The sequence below is a fragment of the Rhamphochromis longiceps genome, linkage group LG7 (genome assembly GCF_057381845.1).
Source record: "Rhamphochromis longiceps isolate RC_006_pf linkage group LG7, R_longiceps_female_GT1.1, whole genome shotgun sequence".
NCBI classification, from domain to species: Eukaryota; Metazoa; Chordata; class Actinopteri; order Cichliformes; family Cichlidae; genus Rhamphochromis; species Rhamphochromis longiceps.
In genome coordinates, this window is record NC_140563.1 from 48,006,017 (window position 1) to 48,022,065 (window position 16,049).

Sequence of the window (16,049 nt, forward strand, 5' to 3'; positions counted from 1 at the left end):
ATATAACTAACTGAAGTGAACCATTTTTTTGTAGTAGGCATCTTGAAAGCTAGGCTCTGGAAATCACATCACAGGAGTGGTAATTAACTCCTTTATAGTTCAGCCTCGCAGGGGTGAGTATGGGTGAATACTCAATGAAGTAAATTTCATATAGATGAATAAAAGTGGCCCTGTGGGTAGGTAAAAGAGGGAACCTGGATGTGTCACCTCAAGGATCACAGACTGGTTTTTGGGACGTGAAATGTCACCTCACTAGCAGGGAAGCAACCTGAGCTAGTGCAAGAGGTGGAGCTCTACTGAGATGGGCTAGATTCTTTTTCTGTAATGGCCGAGGAGGAGAATTGCTGGTATGGGGATACTCACAAGCCCCCTGCTGAGTGCTGTTTTCCCCAGAGAGCAATTTGTACAAATTCGAGTTGTTGTCTGTGAATATGTGATAAATAGCAGTTCAGAATACCCAGCTTTTGGGGAGTCTTCGGATGGGGTCATGGAAGGAATTCTGGCTGGGGAACCATAGTTCTCTTGGGAGGCTTGCATACTCATGTAGTTATGGATAAGGACACCTGGAGAAGGGTAATTGGCAGGAACAGCCTACTTGATGTAAACCATTGTGGTGTTATGTTCCTGGACTTCTGTGCTAGGTATGTATGATTGACTTTGTTGTTGTATTATATGATCTAATGCCATGTCTTGAACATTTGGTTGAAAATAGCAAAAAAGCTGTCAGGCAATATGATTATAAGGTCATCGATGCCTCTCATAGCACCAATCTGAGGACCTGTTGGTGGACACCAGTGGTGAGGTAAGCTGTCAGGCTGAAGAAGGAAGCTTCCCAGGCTTGGTTGGCCCAGGGGTCTCCTGCAGCAGATGGACATCGGAGAGCCAAAAAGGTTGTGGTTTTGAAAAACTCAGGAGTGGGAGAGGGCCATGGAGGAGGATTTTTGGCAGCATTTAAAGACATTTTGGCAAGCTGTACAGTGACTTAGCATGGGGAAGCTGGGCATGGCTCAACGTGTTGGTTGGGGAGCAGAACCGCTGACATAGATATTGTGGGACCTAGGAAAGAGCACTTTGAGGAACTCCCAAACCCAGCCAAAAAATCCCTATGTGAAGTAAGGCCGAGCCTGAAGATGCTGGGAAAACTCACGAGTTACACAGGTCCCTAAGGTAGTTGAGAAGCGACCCCATAGTAAAGCACCAGGCATAGACGATTTGGCCCAGAGATGTTATAGGCTCTGACATTGTGGGGCTGCCTTGGTTAACACACTTCTTAACTGTTTCATGGAGGTCTGGTACAGTGTCTGTGAAGTGGAGGTCTGGAGCAGTGGGAGTACAGGGTTCTGAGCCATCAGTGTAATCAAAAATCAAGCATGTTTTCAGTGAGTGTTGGACTCCATCTGTGGATCATCAGAAGAAATGCAGGTGTTTTCCCTGACTGACATGATGAAGGGACAGTTGAGTCGAAAGACAAAGCTTTCAAGTTACCAGCCCATTTACATCCCAACCCTTATCATGAAATCTGGGTAATGACCATAGGGTGATGTGGATTTTCGGAATTGCTGCTCCTACACGCTGAGAGGAACCTGCTAAGGTAGTTTGGGTTAGAATGTCTAGGGGGTGTCCTTGGATGTTATTTGGGCATGGACAACTGAGTTAAGACTATGGCAAAGACCTGGAATCTGTTGGTGAGATTATTTATCTGATCTGGCTTTGAAAAAACCTGGAGGAACTGAAAAGTGTAGTTGGGGAGAAGAAGTCCTGGAATACCCTGGTTAGTCTGCTGCAACCACAACCTGACAGATAAGCGGATTGATGGACAGATTGATGGTTAGATGGCAAGATGGGTAAAATTGGAAAAAAAAGAAGCTTGAAACTGGTATCTATTTATGAGTTGATATTAATAAATAATTTATGACTAGAATGTTTACAGCACCAGCCTGCAGTCAGAATGATGGAGAGAAAGGAGAGTTAAAAAAGATAGCCTTGTAGAGGGGGCATTAAGTTACACACAGTTCACTACTATTACAGTATTTTATTATTCAATCATAAAAACATTTCCCCACCAATTTCTGCGTAGCCCATCTATAGCCATAGAAGGAGAACAAATGTCAAGGGCTATGTTTTGCTTCATTGAGCACATGCAGCGCTATTGCATGCACACTGAAATATGATTAATTTCCACGCTTTAGTTAATGCACGGTCATGTTATACAGGTGTACAGTTATACATCGTATACAGAAAGAACCAGCATAGCATCTTTTGATGCATGGCCATGATGAAACCCTGACGATGTTTGGCCTGATCTACTGCACTGACATATTATTGTTCTGTCTATGCGTAGATGAATAAATGATGTGTTTTAAATGTACAGGGTGGGCCATTTATATGGATACACCGTAATAACATGGAAATGGTTGGTGATATTAAAGTCCTGTTTGTGGCACATTCTTGAGAAAAACACTTCAGCTGTTGATGCAGTGACTTACTTACTAGCAAAGCAGTGGTTTGCTTACATTTATGTATTAAAAAATTATATTTGACATATATTTATATATAGAAAAGAATATGTTTTAGAACCTTGGAAAATACTTAACTGAATTTTTCATTTTCAATTATTGTACAAGTAATTTAGATGTGCACAAATTATTCTTTGATCATGGAGTCAGTATGGCATAACCCACAAATTTCCTGAAGCAGGAACTAGAACAGAGAAAAAATGACTAACAATAAAAGGGATCTGAATGCTTTTGAGCGATTATGGATATATCGTGTTATTATTATTATATTGTATTCTTATTATTATACTTTTATTAAGAGGACCTAACAAAAACACGATGACATGAGCTTATGAAGGAAAAGAGGACTATAAGTCATATGTTGTTTTAGGGGGTCTACCAGAATATATGTATATATTTTTTAAACACATACTTTAGGTTAAAATAAAGCAGCACCTCTTTTTATCCTCTGGCTTTAAGGGACACCTGCCAAAAGTCCAGTCTTATTCTGAATATAGCCTTCTATGAGCTGTCAGATAACAAAACCCTGGTGTTCAACCCTACATGTTTGAATGTGAATTGGACCCAGAACAAAGAGAGTCTTTATTCATCTGCCAAAACAAGAGTCCAGGTAAAGGCTAAAGCCTTGATGGGTGTATGTTTTAGTGCTAGGCATCTGCCTGCCAGCTAAATTATGTTAATTCCATCTTACCTTATTTTGTGAACCTTGACAGAGAGGTAATAAATGGGCAAGGTAAGAACATTCTAGGGTATTTGCTTTCACCGTAAATGGTCACCCTGAGTCCCAGTCTAGATGTTTTTTCATTTTTTTCATTTTTACAAACAAAGAAGCTCATCAGTTTCAGACGATCTTATAGACTCTAAAAGTTTTGATCATTCCCAACGTCAAACCTGTGGGCATGATGTTCAAAGCTTTAACCGCCTTGAAATCAGTTATCATCTGCACTTTGTGTGGAAACAGAGCTAACCTTAGCAAATAACTCTGATTTATCATTGTAACAAACACGTCCTCTTCTTAACTACCTTGGCCAACATGTGTGATGTACGAATCTTATAAAAAGTCTTTTGGCATATCAGCAAGGAGAGCTTTTGGTTAAAATCACCATGTCTAAATTAATAAACATCCAAGTTGAACAACTGCAGGCTCCACCAGCACTCAGTTTAGCATCAATGAGAAATTATTTGGTTGAATGATTATACAAAGTATACCAGCTGTTTTGTTAATACACCACCTAAATGTAACACTTAAAAACCTCCTGTAGATATTAACAGTTAACCACATCACATCGCGCTGAAGCCTTTGAATTAAACTGTGATTCTTTTTTTCATACACTATATTGCCAAAAGCTCCCATGATGATACTACAGTCATACTGTTGTATAGAATATGATGCATTACAGTAAATTAAACAATCTAAAGAAGCATTTAAAGTGCAGCAGTATAATTGATCCATATAATACTGATTGTGAGCATTTTTTGGCAGAATAATTGCCTTTACTTTTGATACTTTATGCACACTTTGCCAGTAACACAGTTTTATGTGTAGTGTGGTGTTTCCATGGTGGTTTATTACTTTTGCTAAAGCAATGCTTCTTTAAAAATGTCTCTACCTCTGTTGTAATTGTCAGCTAATAGTAAATAATAATTTTAATGCTAACTATAGAAGTAATAATATTTTACAATCCTGAGCTGGGGATAGGATCGGGAAGTTGAAATATCCTGGAGGAGTACAGCAAGCTGCAGAAGGCTGTCAACACATATATAAAAACAAAAGACAAGCATGACATAATTGGTATTCTTTAATCTGGTCCAATTAATCTCATCTGTTTTTCTTTTTTGCCATGTCTACCTTTCTGTATAAATTGCTGCACATCAGAGCCACACCTTGCAAAATGAGTGCTCCATGTACTTCTACTCTCCCACATGATTTGTCTACATCTGTATGAGATGTTTGACTACTTTATTACATCATGCACAAAGCAGCATTTGGTGCACTACCCCCACCCCCTGCCCCAGCATTTCTCTCGCAGTTACTCTTTCCTAGTGTTTCGCTAAGTTTTGATTGGCTTTACTGTTTTGATTAAACTTTTTTTTTTTCTAAACACATATTGCTCCCTTTACCAACCCCCCCCCCCCTCTCCCCCCATCCCTGCTTTCTGCAGCCAAACAGCAGGTAGTCGGATACAAGCCTCTCTAACATTAGTTGATATTAGGCTAGGGTCTATTAGGTCCTGCCTCGCCATGTGAGTTACTGCACAGAGAGTGAGTGCCTTGGGAACAATCACACTCACAAACACCGGCGCACTGACTCACACAAGCAAACACATGCCCACACAAAGTTAAATCCAAACCCACACAAATGTTTGAGCACTGCACACAAAGCCCTCGCAATCTCCCAGACATGCTCAACTTATGTGCACTCAGTCATAAAGATGGAGGAATCACTGAGGCTTTAAGAACCTCCTCTTACCCTTACGCTTCCTCTTTTGCTAAACTCGGTCTGCTAAGGTGCCATGGTGTAAATAAGACTCAAACTTTCCAGAAAATCAACTGGAGCAATGTGAGGAAAAAAATATCCCTTTTTGGTCATTCTTGCTTTTTCATTTTCATTTTCATTTTTTAAGTTTAATATCCAAATTATTGAATAAAATTGAATGACTAAATACTTATGTATCCTGTATACTTTCAAAAATGATACCCATCAATTTGCAGAATTAAAAGAAATAATGAATTGCATATGCTTTATGGCTATGTACAAGCTAAAGCAACATGGCTGTTTAATGTAGAGATAAAACCACATTTATAGAAGACGGGTATTAAAATAATAAAAACAGGACTTGAGCAAACAGATTGTGGAAGCTAACGGAGATGAAAATATTTAATAAAATGAGTTCACAAGAAAGAGCCTAATATTTACAACAAATAACCTAACCTTTTAAATCCCATTCACATTGAATATCGAAACAGCAGTCTGTGTGCATTAGTGTATGACATATAAACACAGGGCTTTGTCTCGACACTTTAATGTAATCAAGTATTTTGTGAGGCTGCTGTTGTACAATTGCGTTGGGTTGTATTTTTTTCATGTAAAAATAAAAGGCTGTTTTCAGCTTTTTTCACAGCTTGCTTGAGATCCTAGAAGAGGCCTTTGAATGTTGCCAAACTGTACTGACTGCATTTACACCTGGCTGCGATCCAACCACCTCCAGACATCACATACATTTCAGTTTCTATTGCCATACACGTTATCTGCAATTTACAATGCATTAGCAAACAACCACAATGCATTTGGGTCTAAATGGAGTCTTCATACTCCCAAAACTGTTAAATCCCACACTTCCCATTTATGCACCTAAATGGGATATTTGGAAAAGTCTATACTTGCCTTGCAAACATCCACGTTTCAAATGGCATGACACCAGTTTGTAATGGATTAGGTAATGGCTTTCTATAATAAATGCATAGACTGTGATTGCAAATAACACAGATAGCACTGATGGCGTTGTAAGAAGATATCTCAGCTAGAGAAAACTCCACACAAATACATACAAAATAATATAGAGCTTTTTTGAAATTTTAAGTGACACAACAACTATGACCTTCACGAATAAAAATAGTAGAAAGACTAATACAATACACCATACTGTCCTACATCTCAGTGTCGCAAGCTGTGGTAGCATTTATTTGTTTTCTCATGAGCCAGACACATTAAATTGGTATGAAATCTGTCGAAACAACCAAATGTTTGAATACAACAAAGATGCCAACCGATCTAGTAAGTAAAAATAATTATGCATGGAGATATATGACTATCTGAATATTTAAGTAAATAAACATAAGTACTTTAACGCCAGGATGTCACACACACACATAACTCTGTATGAGTTCACAATTCTGCCACGCACACCCACACACATATGTGCACAGGCAATAGTAAAGAGATAAACACTATGCTGAGAATTTAAGAAAGAAGGAGCAGGCACATATTTTGGAAGAGAATTAGGAAGCATCCCATCAACCTTGAGCAGCTTAACCCTTCACCTCAGCAGTCTGTCTCAGTGTCTCATGGCTACTCATTATATGGGAAGAAACTGCCTTGTAATGTTTGTTGACTCAACCCCCCAGTAGACGCTACCCTGTGTGCACAAAGGAGATAATTACTGAAAATTACTGAGGAACATGGAAATGTAGTTGTTTTTATGCCTGAGAGCTTTGTGGGCTCCTGGATTCACAAATTATTCATGTTGTGGTATCGTCTTCGCCTGAGAGGTGAGCAGTGATGACGACTTCTAGCAGAGTACCTATCAAAAGTGGTTTTGCCTGTTTCTTCTTTTCGGTATCTTTTCCCTTTTTTGCAAAAAACCCCATTATGCATCAACGTGACAAGAGTGACAGCATCACCTTAACAAAGCAAGTGGAGCTCATTTCTTCTCTTTCTCAATCATTGCTCGTCTTTTGTCACAACCCAAACGTTTTACTGCATTTACCATGAGGCATTCTCACTCTGCCAACTATTAAGGAAAAAACACGCGAGCAATATGATATGCTTAAATGAAATGCTAAAATCAGTTAACTAGAGTCAGTTAACAGGTCTATAGAGAGCTGTGGGGTCAGGTTCCTGTGTTAATGCACTCTCAATCACCTATGATCATGTGGCAGTTCATGAAAAAAGGTGTTTTTTGAGGCAAGAAAAGGAGTGTAAACTTTGAAATGCCAGGAGGATAATCTGCCGCTGCTCATTACATGGTGTTGTGAAAACAGTAGTGTGGATATTCTTCTTTGGATCAGATTTGAATCTGTTTTGTATTCTGTATCATTTCTAAAAAAAATAGCATGCCTGCTTTAGAGGTTCAAAGTTGTGAGGCTGTGAGGCTCACCCTATCCCATTTGCTCTTTTAATGTATGATTCGAGTTGTTAATTGGTACTTAGTGATTGCAGTGGTGTATCAATGTATATATGTATGAGTCTGGCTCTCTCCTATTTGGATGCTGCCTGCTGCTTTCTTATTCTAAATTTACAGGACTAGGGTGTGCGTGTGTGTTCATACATTCACATTTACCCTTCATGCAGTCCTGTATCATAAAATGAGGCAAACTCAATTTTAAATGAACAACAACACATGACATATTATACTTAGTACACCCCATCATTTTAATAGCTTGTATAACGGCTTCTAACTTGAAGTGTACTGAAACAATCTGAAGGTTCTTTATCAGTGTCTCACATCGTTAAGGAGGAATTTTACCCCTCTTGTCTTTACAAAAGAAGCTTTGTAGGCATTCACTGAGGTCTGGATTTAGACTTGGTTCTTTTCTTCTTCAGCCATTCTGTTGTAGACCTGCTTTTATCCTCGGGTTCATTGTCCTAGAATACTTTGGTATTTACTTTAAGGTGCCCAAGTCCAGTAGCTGCAAAGCAAGCCTAACTCATCACTCAACCAACATGCTTAACAGTGAGGATGAGGTGTGTAGGTTCTTAGTTATCCAGGTCATGTTAGTCTTCTGTGCTTAAAAAAAAAGGCAACTGGACTTCTTCAAGTTTACCTCTCATCCAAGAGGTTGGAGGTGAATGAAAGGTGGAGAGTCCCAGGTATTTAACCCCTAGTGGGGTTTGTTCCCTGTGGACGTGACCCTGAGTGTTGTTGACCTACTACTGATCTTGTGAGTCATCACATGATCCTCAAGAGCATGAGCCTCGTCCTTTTGGTGGAGGTGTCAGCTGAGTCTTGGCTTTTCAATGTTGGGCCATGTGTTTGTGGAGTGGAGTGTTTTCAGTAAACGTGGTCCTCTGCATCATGGCCAAACATCACTGATTTGATCTTGTCTAGCCAAAGGACATCGCTCCTAAGCTTTGCTGCCATGTTCTTTTTAGAGAGAAGGGCTTTTTGCTGGCATCCCCACTAAAAGAGTCATACTTGTTCATGCTTTTTTTGTAAATGTACTGTCATGAACTTTAACATTTAACATGTTTACTGAGGCTCATATAGCCTGAGTAGTTTGGGTGCAGCATTAGAATTAGTTTTTCTGAGCATTACACGGTCTGACCTTGGGGTAAATTTGCCGCGACATTAACTTGTGGGAAGACTGGCAACAGTTTTAAGTGTCTTCCAGTTCTGAAAAATCTCTCTCACTACAGCGTGATGGACTTCAACATTTTTTAAATGGAAAATTATCTTATATGACTTCCCAGACGAGTTAAATTTTCCACAGTTTTCTGCCTTTTGTTTTAGGTTTTGTTAAATAAATAATGATACGCTGTAATAGGCCATGCTTTGTAATTCATCTGAGATTGTATTTACCTAGCACCTGCTTAGGACTAGATTACACTTAAGTCCTGATATGTAAGCCATTAGAATCAAAAGTGAGTGTACTTTCTTTGCACCATGGCTCTACAGTCATCTTTTCAGGCATGGGCTTGACACTGATGTACCAATTAGTGGCAGGATGTCATTATGGTGCATGTAAGTGCACAATTAAGTAAATAGAAAGGATGCAATCTTAGGATAAGTTTTGGCCTTTAGCCTGCATTCATTGTCAGGTTCCTGGATGAAACTGTAAAAAATATAATCAATCTTTTTGGGCCAGATTTCTTTTCCACAACGTTTTATACTTTCACATCCACATTTACGCATGTAATGAATGAATGCTTGAATGACATCGTAATATTGTGTTACAGTTCTGTAATTTACAGCAATATGCAAAAATCACTCCCCGGGCTTACCTCAACATCCTGTGAAAAAGCAAAGTGTGATCAATATAATACCAAATGTATGCAAAACAGTCGTAAATCACGGATTATATTTCATACTGAAAAAAAGACCTGTGAAGCTGTGAATCAATTTATACAATTCATCTCAATCATCTAATATTTCACTTTGAGGTGCTGGTGCATAGGAATGGGGTTTTGTGTGTGTGTGCGTGTGTGAGAGAGAAACCCAGTAGACTGTGGAGGTGAGAAAAATAAGGGCTGTGGAATAAGTCTTGCATCTGCATATCAAAGAAGGTGTGGAGGGAAGTGTAGAAAATGATGAGAATAAGAACTGTAGTATGTTTCTACAAATGCATAGAGTGTGAAGTAGGTTCTTATGGGAGCAAAATCATTACGAAGACAAAGCTAATGTTCTTTTGACAAATGACAGTGGATTTGATAAGCACAGTAAGTACCACAGTAAGATAACATGGCATAATACACATGTTTAATTAATGACACTGCAAGGCAAGTACCAACCTACTGTGAGCTGAGCCTTTCTGGTTAGACTTACCCCGGCTCAACTTTCCATCGTTAACAGAAATAAATTGAAACAAAGATGAAAGTTTAGTGGGGTCGATGAATACAAAATACATTCTGGTTAAACAAAAATTTTCCCCACAGAATTTGACACTGATTTAAATAATGGATACACAGAGTAACACCTTTCTTTTTTGTTTCCTCTAGTCTCTCTTCAAAACGTACTGAACCATGTACTGTCGGTCTATTTAAATGCTTTTCGTGTTTCGTTTCAGACATACTCTGCACCTAGAGACGTGTGCGTTCTTTATCCAAACAGGCACATCAGCCTGGAAGTGCACTTTGCCTGTCATCTGCATGTAATCAGCCAAGTGTGCCTTTAACTGCAGGGAACCATATAAGTGTAGCTAAGTATGCATCTTGCAATTAGCATGGAAATTTTTCTAGCTTCAAAGCACAGGTGCAAATTGCACAGGTGTAAGAAAATGAAGGCTGAGATGGAAAACAGGAAAAGTTCTCTATAAATGTTCTCTCTGAAGTGTGACTTAACTTCTTGGAAAGATAAATAACCACAATACCTAACTAATTCCAAACAGAAAAAGTGGATGGAGAGCTGTGGCTGAGTGGTCATTTTACTTGATGTTCAGAACTGAAAATAGGGCCCTTTTAAGAGCCAAGTAGATTTGTCTGCAGTTACCTTGACAGTGTCAGGGAAACTCTTTATAGAAATCATTAGTGAATTACAATTTTACCTAAGTTGAAAAAAACCCATATAAGTCTCAGCTAGAGCCAAAAATGTTTATCCATAATGTTTGTAACTTTGCAATTATCTAACTTTTATTTTGATGTCTTTTTTTGGTTTTTGACTGTCTCTTAAGACTTCCAAGTCACTGTGCCAGTGACCGTCACAGAGCACAACAACCATACTTAAAGGATGCTTAGTAATCAGCAAAATGTATTTCTGAGTATAGACCTTGCCAAACAACCTTAGGGTGTATAAAGGTGAGACATTCACTAAAAAGGAGGAACATGAAAAGTTAATAGTGTTGTAACTTCTCTTTGGTAATTCACTGTTTGACAATTTCTTCATTTTTAAGGGATTAATTCCAGCTATTAAGGGAGCTTTGATTAATTCTTGCCTGCAAGAAAGGATTTGAAGAAATTTAAAAAGAAAAAACATTAAAGAAAGTTTTTAAATTTCAAGAAATTTAAAAGCAGGGACCAAAAACACATTTTAACAATATCATATACACTATATTATTTTATATTGATCTCATAAGGTAAAAAAAACCAGTATGTCACTCATTGTGTGTCTCAGGTCTGCCAACGCTAGTTGTTTCAATTTTGTAATGTCATCAGAGTCCTGGTCTTGAGTACATGTGTATTTACTTTCTGTATTTAATATAGCCCAGCTCATGGAGTTGGAGCCTGGAGGATCAGGCCCCACTGTGCAGCCTACTGTTTGAGGGCAAAGGGATAAAGACTGCCTCTTTGCCAGGGTTTATAATCCTCAAACTGTGCCTTTGTCTCATCTGTCAAACTGTGCCTTGTTGAGTGTATTAGTGGAAGTTACCAACTGGTTTAGCCTCTCAAACCTTTAGGAAACCTTGGACCTTTAGTCCCCAGTTTAAGCTCTGGACATGTCAGTCTTTCTTCCAAACTGTCTAAAGATAACTCTTCAGTCCCTGTTTAACTTAGAGCTGATAAGGTGATCACAGGTAACTATCACAACTAACTGCTGAGTGGTTTCTGTTATATTCCAGGAATGCTTTTAGAACAAAACGACTGGTTGTGCATCAGAAGTTAGTGAGGTTGATGTCTGCAGCTACTCTTGGAAAAACCCGAGGCGTATACTAAGTGTCTATACTCGTCATTGTGGGTACAGAGAAGGTCGTCAGATGTTGCTGTTATGGGGGAGTTAAACCATAGCTTTTCATTCCTTTGAATAATAATAATAATAATAATGATAATAATGGATACTTTATTGATCCCCATGGGGAAATTACTTGTTTTTCTCTGCATTTGACCCATTCACTCAGTGAAGCAGTGGGCAGCCCACTAAGCAGGCGCCCGGGGAGCAGTGTGTAGGGACGGTACCTTGCTCAGGGGTACCTCAGGGTAGCCATTAAGTGGATTCGAACCGCCGACCTTCCGATCATGGGGCGACCACTTTACCTACTGAGCTATCCCTGCCCATGCTCTGAAGCCTCTTAATTTATAACGTGAGGTCCAAACAAAACTCTGAGAAAAATATTTTCAGTTTGTATTTACCTGTTCTGTATACTTTGGTAATTAGTTGACATTTCCTGAATGCATGAAAAAACAGTGTTAGATTGGTCATCTTTTACAATAACTCACTCTAGCTAATAGATGCATTAGTCTGATTCTTTCTGTTTAACAGCTTCTCTACGTTCCAATAACATCTTCAAGGACGCTGCTGACACGACTGTGTCGAGTGTTAAATCCCAAATAAATGAAACTTAATAGCATTTAGAACTGCTTCTTTTGAAAGCTGTTTATATTAAGAATATAGGGATATTAAAGCAGAAGTGTCCTTTTTTATACACTTATCTGTGGATTACTGAAATGCTGAATTCTCTGAGGAATTATGTGAAATTACAGTACCTGAATTATAGCACACTTCTGAGAGAAGACTTCACACAAACACCTTACAAAGGCTCTTATGTTAATATTATTCAAATTGCTTCTTTGACTATAATTTGATCATTTTAAAATGAAATTAATGGTGTAAAACTGCAGACTCGAAACACTTACCTTGTGTTCACCACCTTTACTGGGTACACGGAGATTTTAGCAGGACGACGATGCCCAAAGAAACTATTAATACATTCGGATAAATTCTACCTAGATCTAAAATTTTAGCCATTTTTGAAAGACGGAAAGGTTTCTCTCCGTTTCTTAAAAGTATGCGCTGTAAAGTCATGACCCTGTGCCAAGCACAACTATTATGACCCATAGGGCAGAGCAGTTGAAAAGCATTTTATGGTTACCCTGCTGAAAGCAGTGCCTATATAGTATGCACATGAGATAGTGACGACAGACACAGAGAATGTGAGATATAGGCTGAGCATGTTTACCGTGGATACTGTATTTGTGCATAAATAGACCCTATCATCTCTCAGTGTTGAGCATTTCCTCACAGACAGCATGTGACTTATCAGAGTGAGCCAGGTTTTCAGAGAGCTGACAGTTTAAGGAGAACTGCCATGGGATAAGTCTCAATCCTCACTCAACCATTACACTCTCATGCCCTTCTCTCTCTCTCTGTCACACACACGTATCTACATAGACATGCACACACACACACACACACTGAAGCAAGCACAGACGCAGCAACCCAATGGCAAACCCTGACTACCGATTTTCAGAGCTGCCTCAATGTGTCTCTCGAGATGCAAAAAAACTGTTCAGATGTGAAACAGCAGGTCTCGAGGGAAGACTAAGTGTCTACAAGTTTAGTTGGAAATAATATAAAAACAGATTCTTTTTTCAATAGATAAGAAAACAATAAAAGGGAAAGAAAAAGCATAAACTTATAGAACGAGACACGATTCTAGGTAAGATTAAAGAAAAGTGAAGAACAACATAATGAACAGTCACTGACAATTGAAAGAAAAAAGACATGACGCATGAACATTAGTCTGTATAGTCATGTAAGTGTAATGCATGTACTTGTACACTAGTTACCGGAAGGTCATTTGGAATATCTGTCCCAAGTTGACTTGCTGGGTTTTGTTGTTGTATCCATGCAGCATCTCACCAAACAGGGTGTCATTGAAGTAGACATCCTGCTTAGGGCATTTTGGTCCATCACAGTTGTCTGACTGCAGGAGACAGGAGCGCCCATCGCCTGCCAGCTTGTACTCTTGTACGCATCTGAGGAGGAAGGAAACACTGTCAATACAATGTATGATATGCAATCTAGGAGACCTTGTTTACACTTGAGGTGAAAGCATAGTGCTGGCAAGATTTGAAACAGAAGACTGAGCTGTAGCAGGCTGATTGTGATTTGAAAGACTGACATTATATACAAGGCTGTTCCCATGTTCCTACTTTAATTTTCAATCTATAAAGACCAATACAGAGAAACTCAGCATGCCAAAATTGTACCGATTTTCTTTAGAATTCCCTCAGACTAATAACAGCCTGACACAGACAATCACAACCAATGTTTTGAAAAGACATTTTTCCAGGTTTTCAGTTTATATACCATTAAATCTACTTTGTTACTGTCAAAGCCAAAAAGGCCTTTTAAATATGCAAAGTGCTACAGTAGCAATTATCAATGGCGAGTTTGTGGACACAAGCACTCTGGTGAAAACCATTTTAAAACAGATTCCAGTGCCACTGGATTCAGCAGACTCTGCAGTTAGTCACAATTATAGCTTCCACTATTGTGTGCAATCCTGTCTTACAGACCAGGCTGAGCAGTTAGTGCTGCTGGATAGGGCTGAGCGCAGGACTCATGCAATTTATAAGTGACTTATGTATGTATGTATGTATATATATGTATATATTGTACTATTCTTAGTTAGCGTATTGTCTGTCTTGTCTTAATGTTGGTTTAAAATGGAGCACTGTAACAAAAAATAATTTCCCCCAGGGATCAATAAAGTATTCTGATTCTGATTCTGATTCATGTCTCGTCACCTCGGTGGGAAGGAGATGTCAACTGCTGTTGGCAATACTCAGATCTGGTGGAACAGGGGCTTTCTGTAGTTGAAGGCAAATCTGTTTCCATTTTTGTAAATGAACAATTTGTATAATTACAGAACAAAGTTATACCATTCAGATGATTTTATTAATTTAATCTGTTTTTTTTCCCACAGGCCACTTTTAAAAAGCATTGTGCATTTATTACAGAACATGTGGGTATACAGGCTAGTGATTTAGTGAAATACACTTATGAAATTAAACAGGATATCATGGTAAATGGACAGAGCCTCAACGTTCATGTTTGCCCACAGTGTAAGGGTACCAAATGATCTGGGGAAAATGAGGACATCATTCCAGATCAGACACAGATCAAGAATGAGGGCATGCTTCATGTTTCTTTAGGCTTCTGCTGTTAGGTTTCCATCAAAAAGTCAACAGATGCATTTAGACATGTTTTTTTAAGTATCCTTTTATCAGTTATCAGGTCCCAGGAATTAAGCAACTTTCATTGGCATGATCAGAACAGTTTCCATAAATGATCAGCCAGTCTTGAGATATAAATACCCTCAAAGAAGACAGCTATTTAAAGGAAAATGGGAAGGACAACCCTAAAGCTAACAAAAACACTGACAGAAGTACTTCCTGTATTTTTGGTTACTATTTGTAGCCCTTTTTCAGACCTTTCATGTTTGGAGCAACAATATAATATTTAATATTGCTCCAGGAATATCACTGCTTTTAGAAATTGGGTAAAAAGACCAATATAGAAGTTCAGGTCTTTGTGGCAGAAATACTCACTAACCTGAAGGGTTTTATTCAGTGTAGATCATTCTTTTCTTTAACCTAACCTTAAAATGGTTCCATGTCCCAAAGCTGAGCACGTAACAGAAAAATTATGATAACAAATTCTAAACGAGAAAAAAATATTTAATCAGCCAGCTAAGAACGACCTTGTTTCTTTTTTCATGCAAACTCTAGTATCACAGGTGGAAGTCCTGTGTTTGACCCATTTGTTCACTATTCACATCTTTTCCAGCTGCCACGGACCACAGTGCAGTAGTTTTTTTTCAGTGTTTTTCATCAAGTTGCAAAGTAACAGTGTGATTGCACTTGGGAATCTAAGCAGTCTGCACTCAAATGGAAACCTAAGTATTTACAATATACTGGGTACAATCAAAAAGTTCTATGAATAAGTGCAAACAAAAACTATACCTAATTGAAATTTGGCATGATTTCCCCTTCAAGAATATCTTCATTCTACAAAATGACCATCACACAGAGGCTCACTGCCAGCCAAAGTTGAAGTTTTTTAGCTAAGAGTCCATTTTCATTGAATGTCATGTCCAGGGTGATACCAGGATAATAGTCATCCTCTTTGTTTTCAACATTCACAAGGATGTGCACTACCAAAAGATCCCCCTGCCTCAGACTGTCAATGCAAAGCTCCATTTGTACCATACAGAGAACTTTGGCATGTGCCATGTTGTGCTGGAACTTAGTGCACTGACAAGGCTGGAGGTTTTTTTTTAATCTACACATATAAAATCCTCACAGACCCATCAGATTTGCCTCCCTGTGACTTCCACTGCTTCCACAAAATGAAAATCAGGTTAAAGGTTCACTGTTTT

General features: G+C 38.7%; 1 protein-coding gene across 1 annotated transcript in view; it reads right to left on the reverse strand.

Moving 5' to 3' along the window:
- The window catches only part of astn2 (astrotactin 2), a 306,591-nt gene that overhangs the window by 95,018 nt on the left and 195,524 nt on the right, over positions 1-16,049 (reverse strand). The window contains exon 13 of the mRNA XM_085413994.1: positions 13,453-13,641. Within this exon, the coding sequence (XP_085270120.1) occupies positions 13,453-13,641 (189 nt within the window). The remainder of the gene's footprint in view (positions 1-13,452; positions 13,642-16,049) is intronic.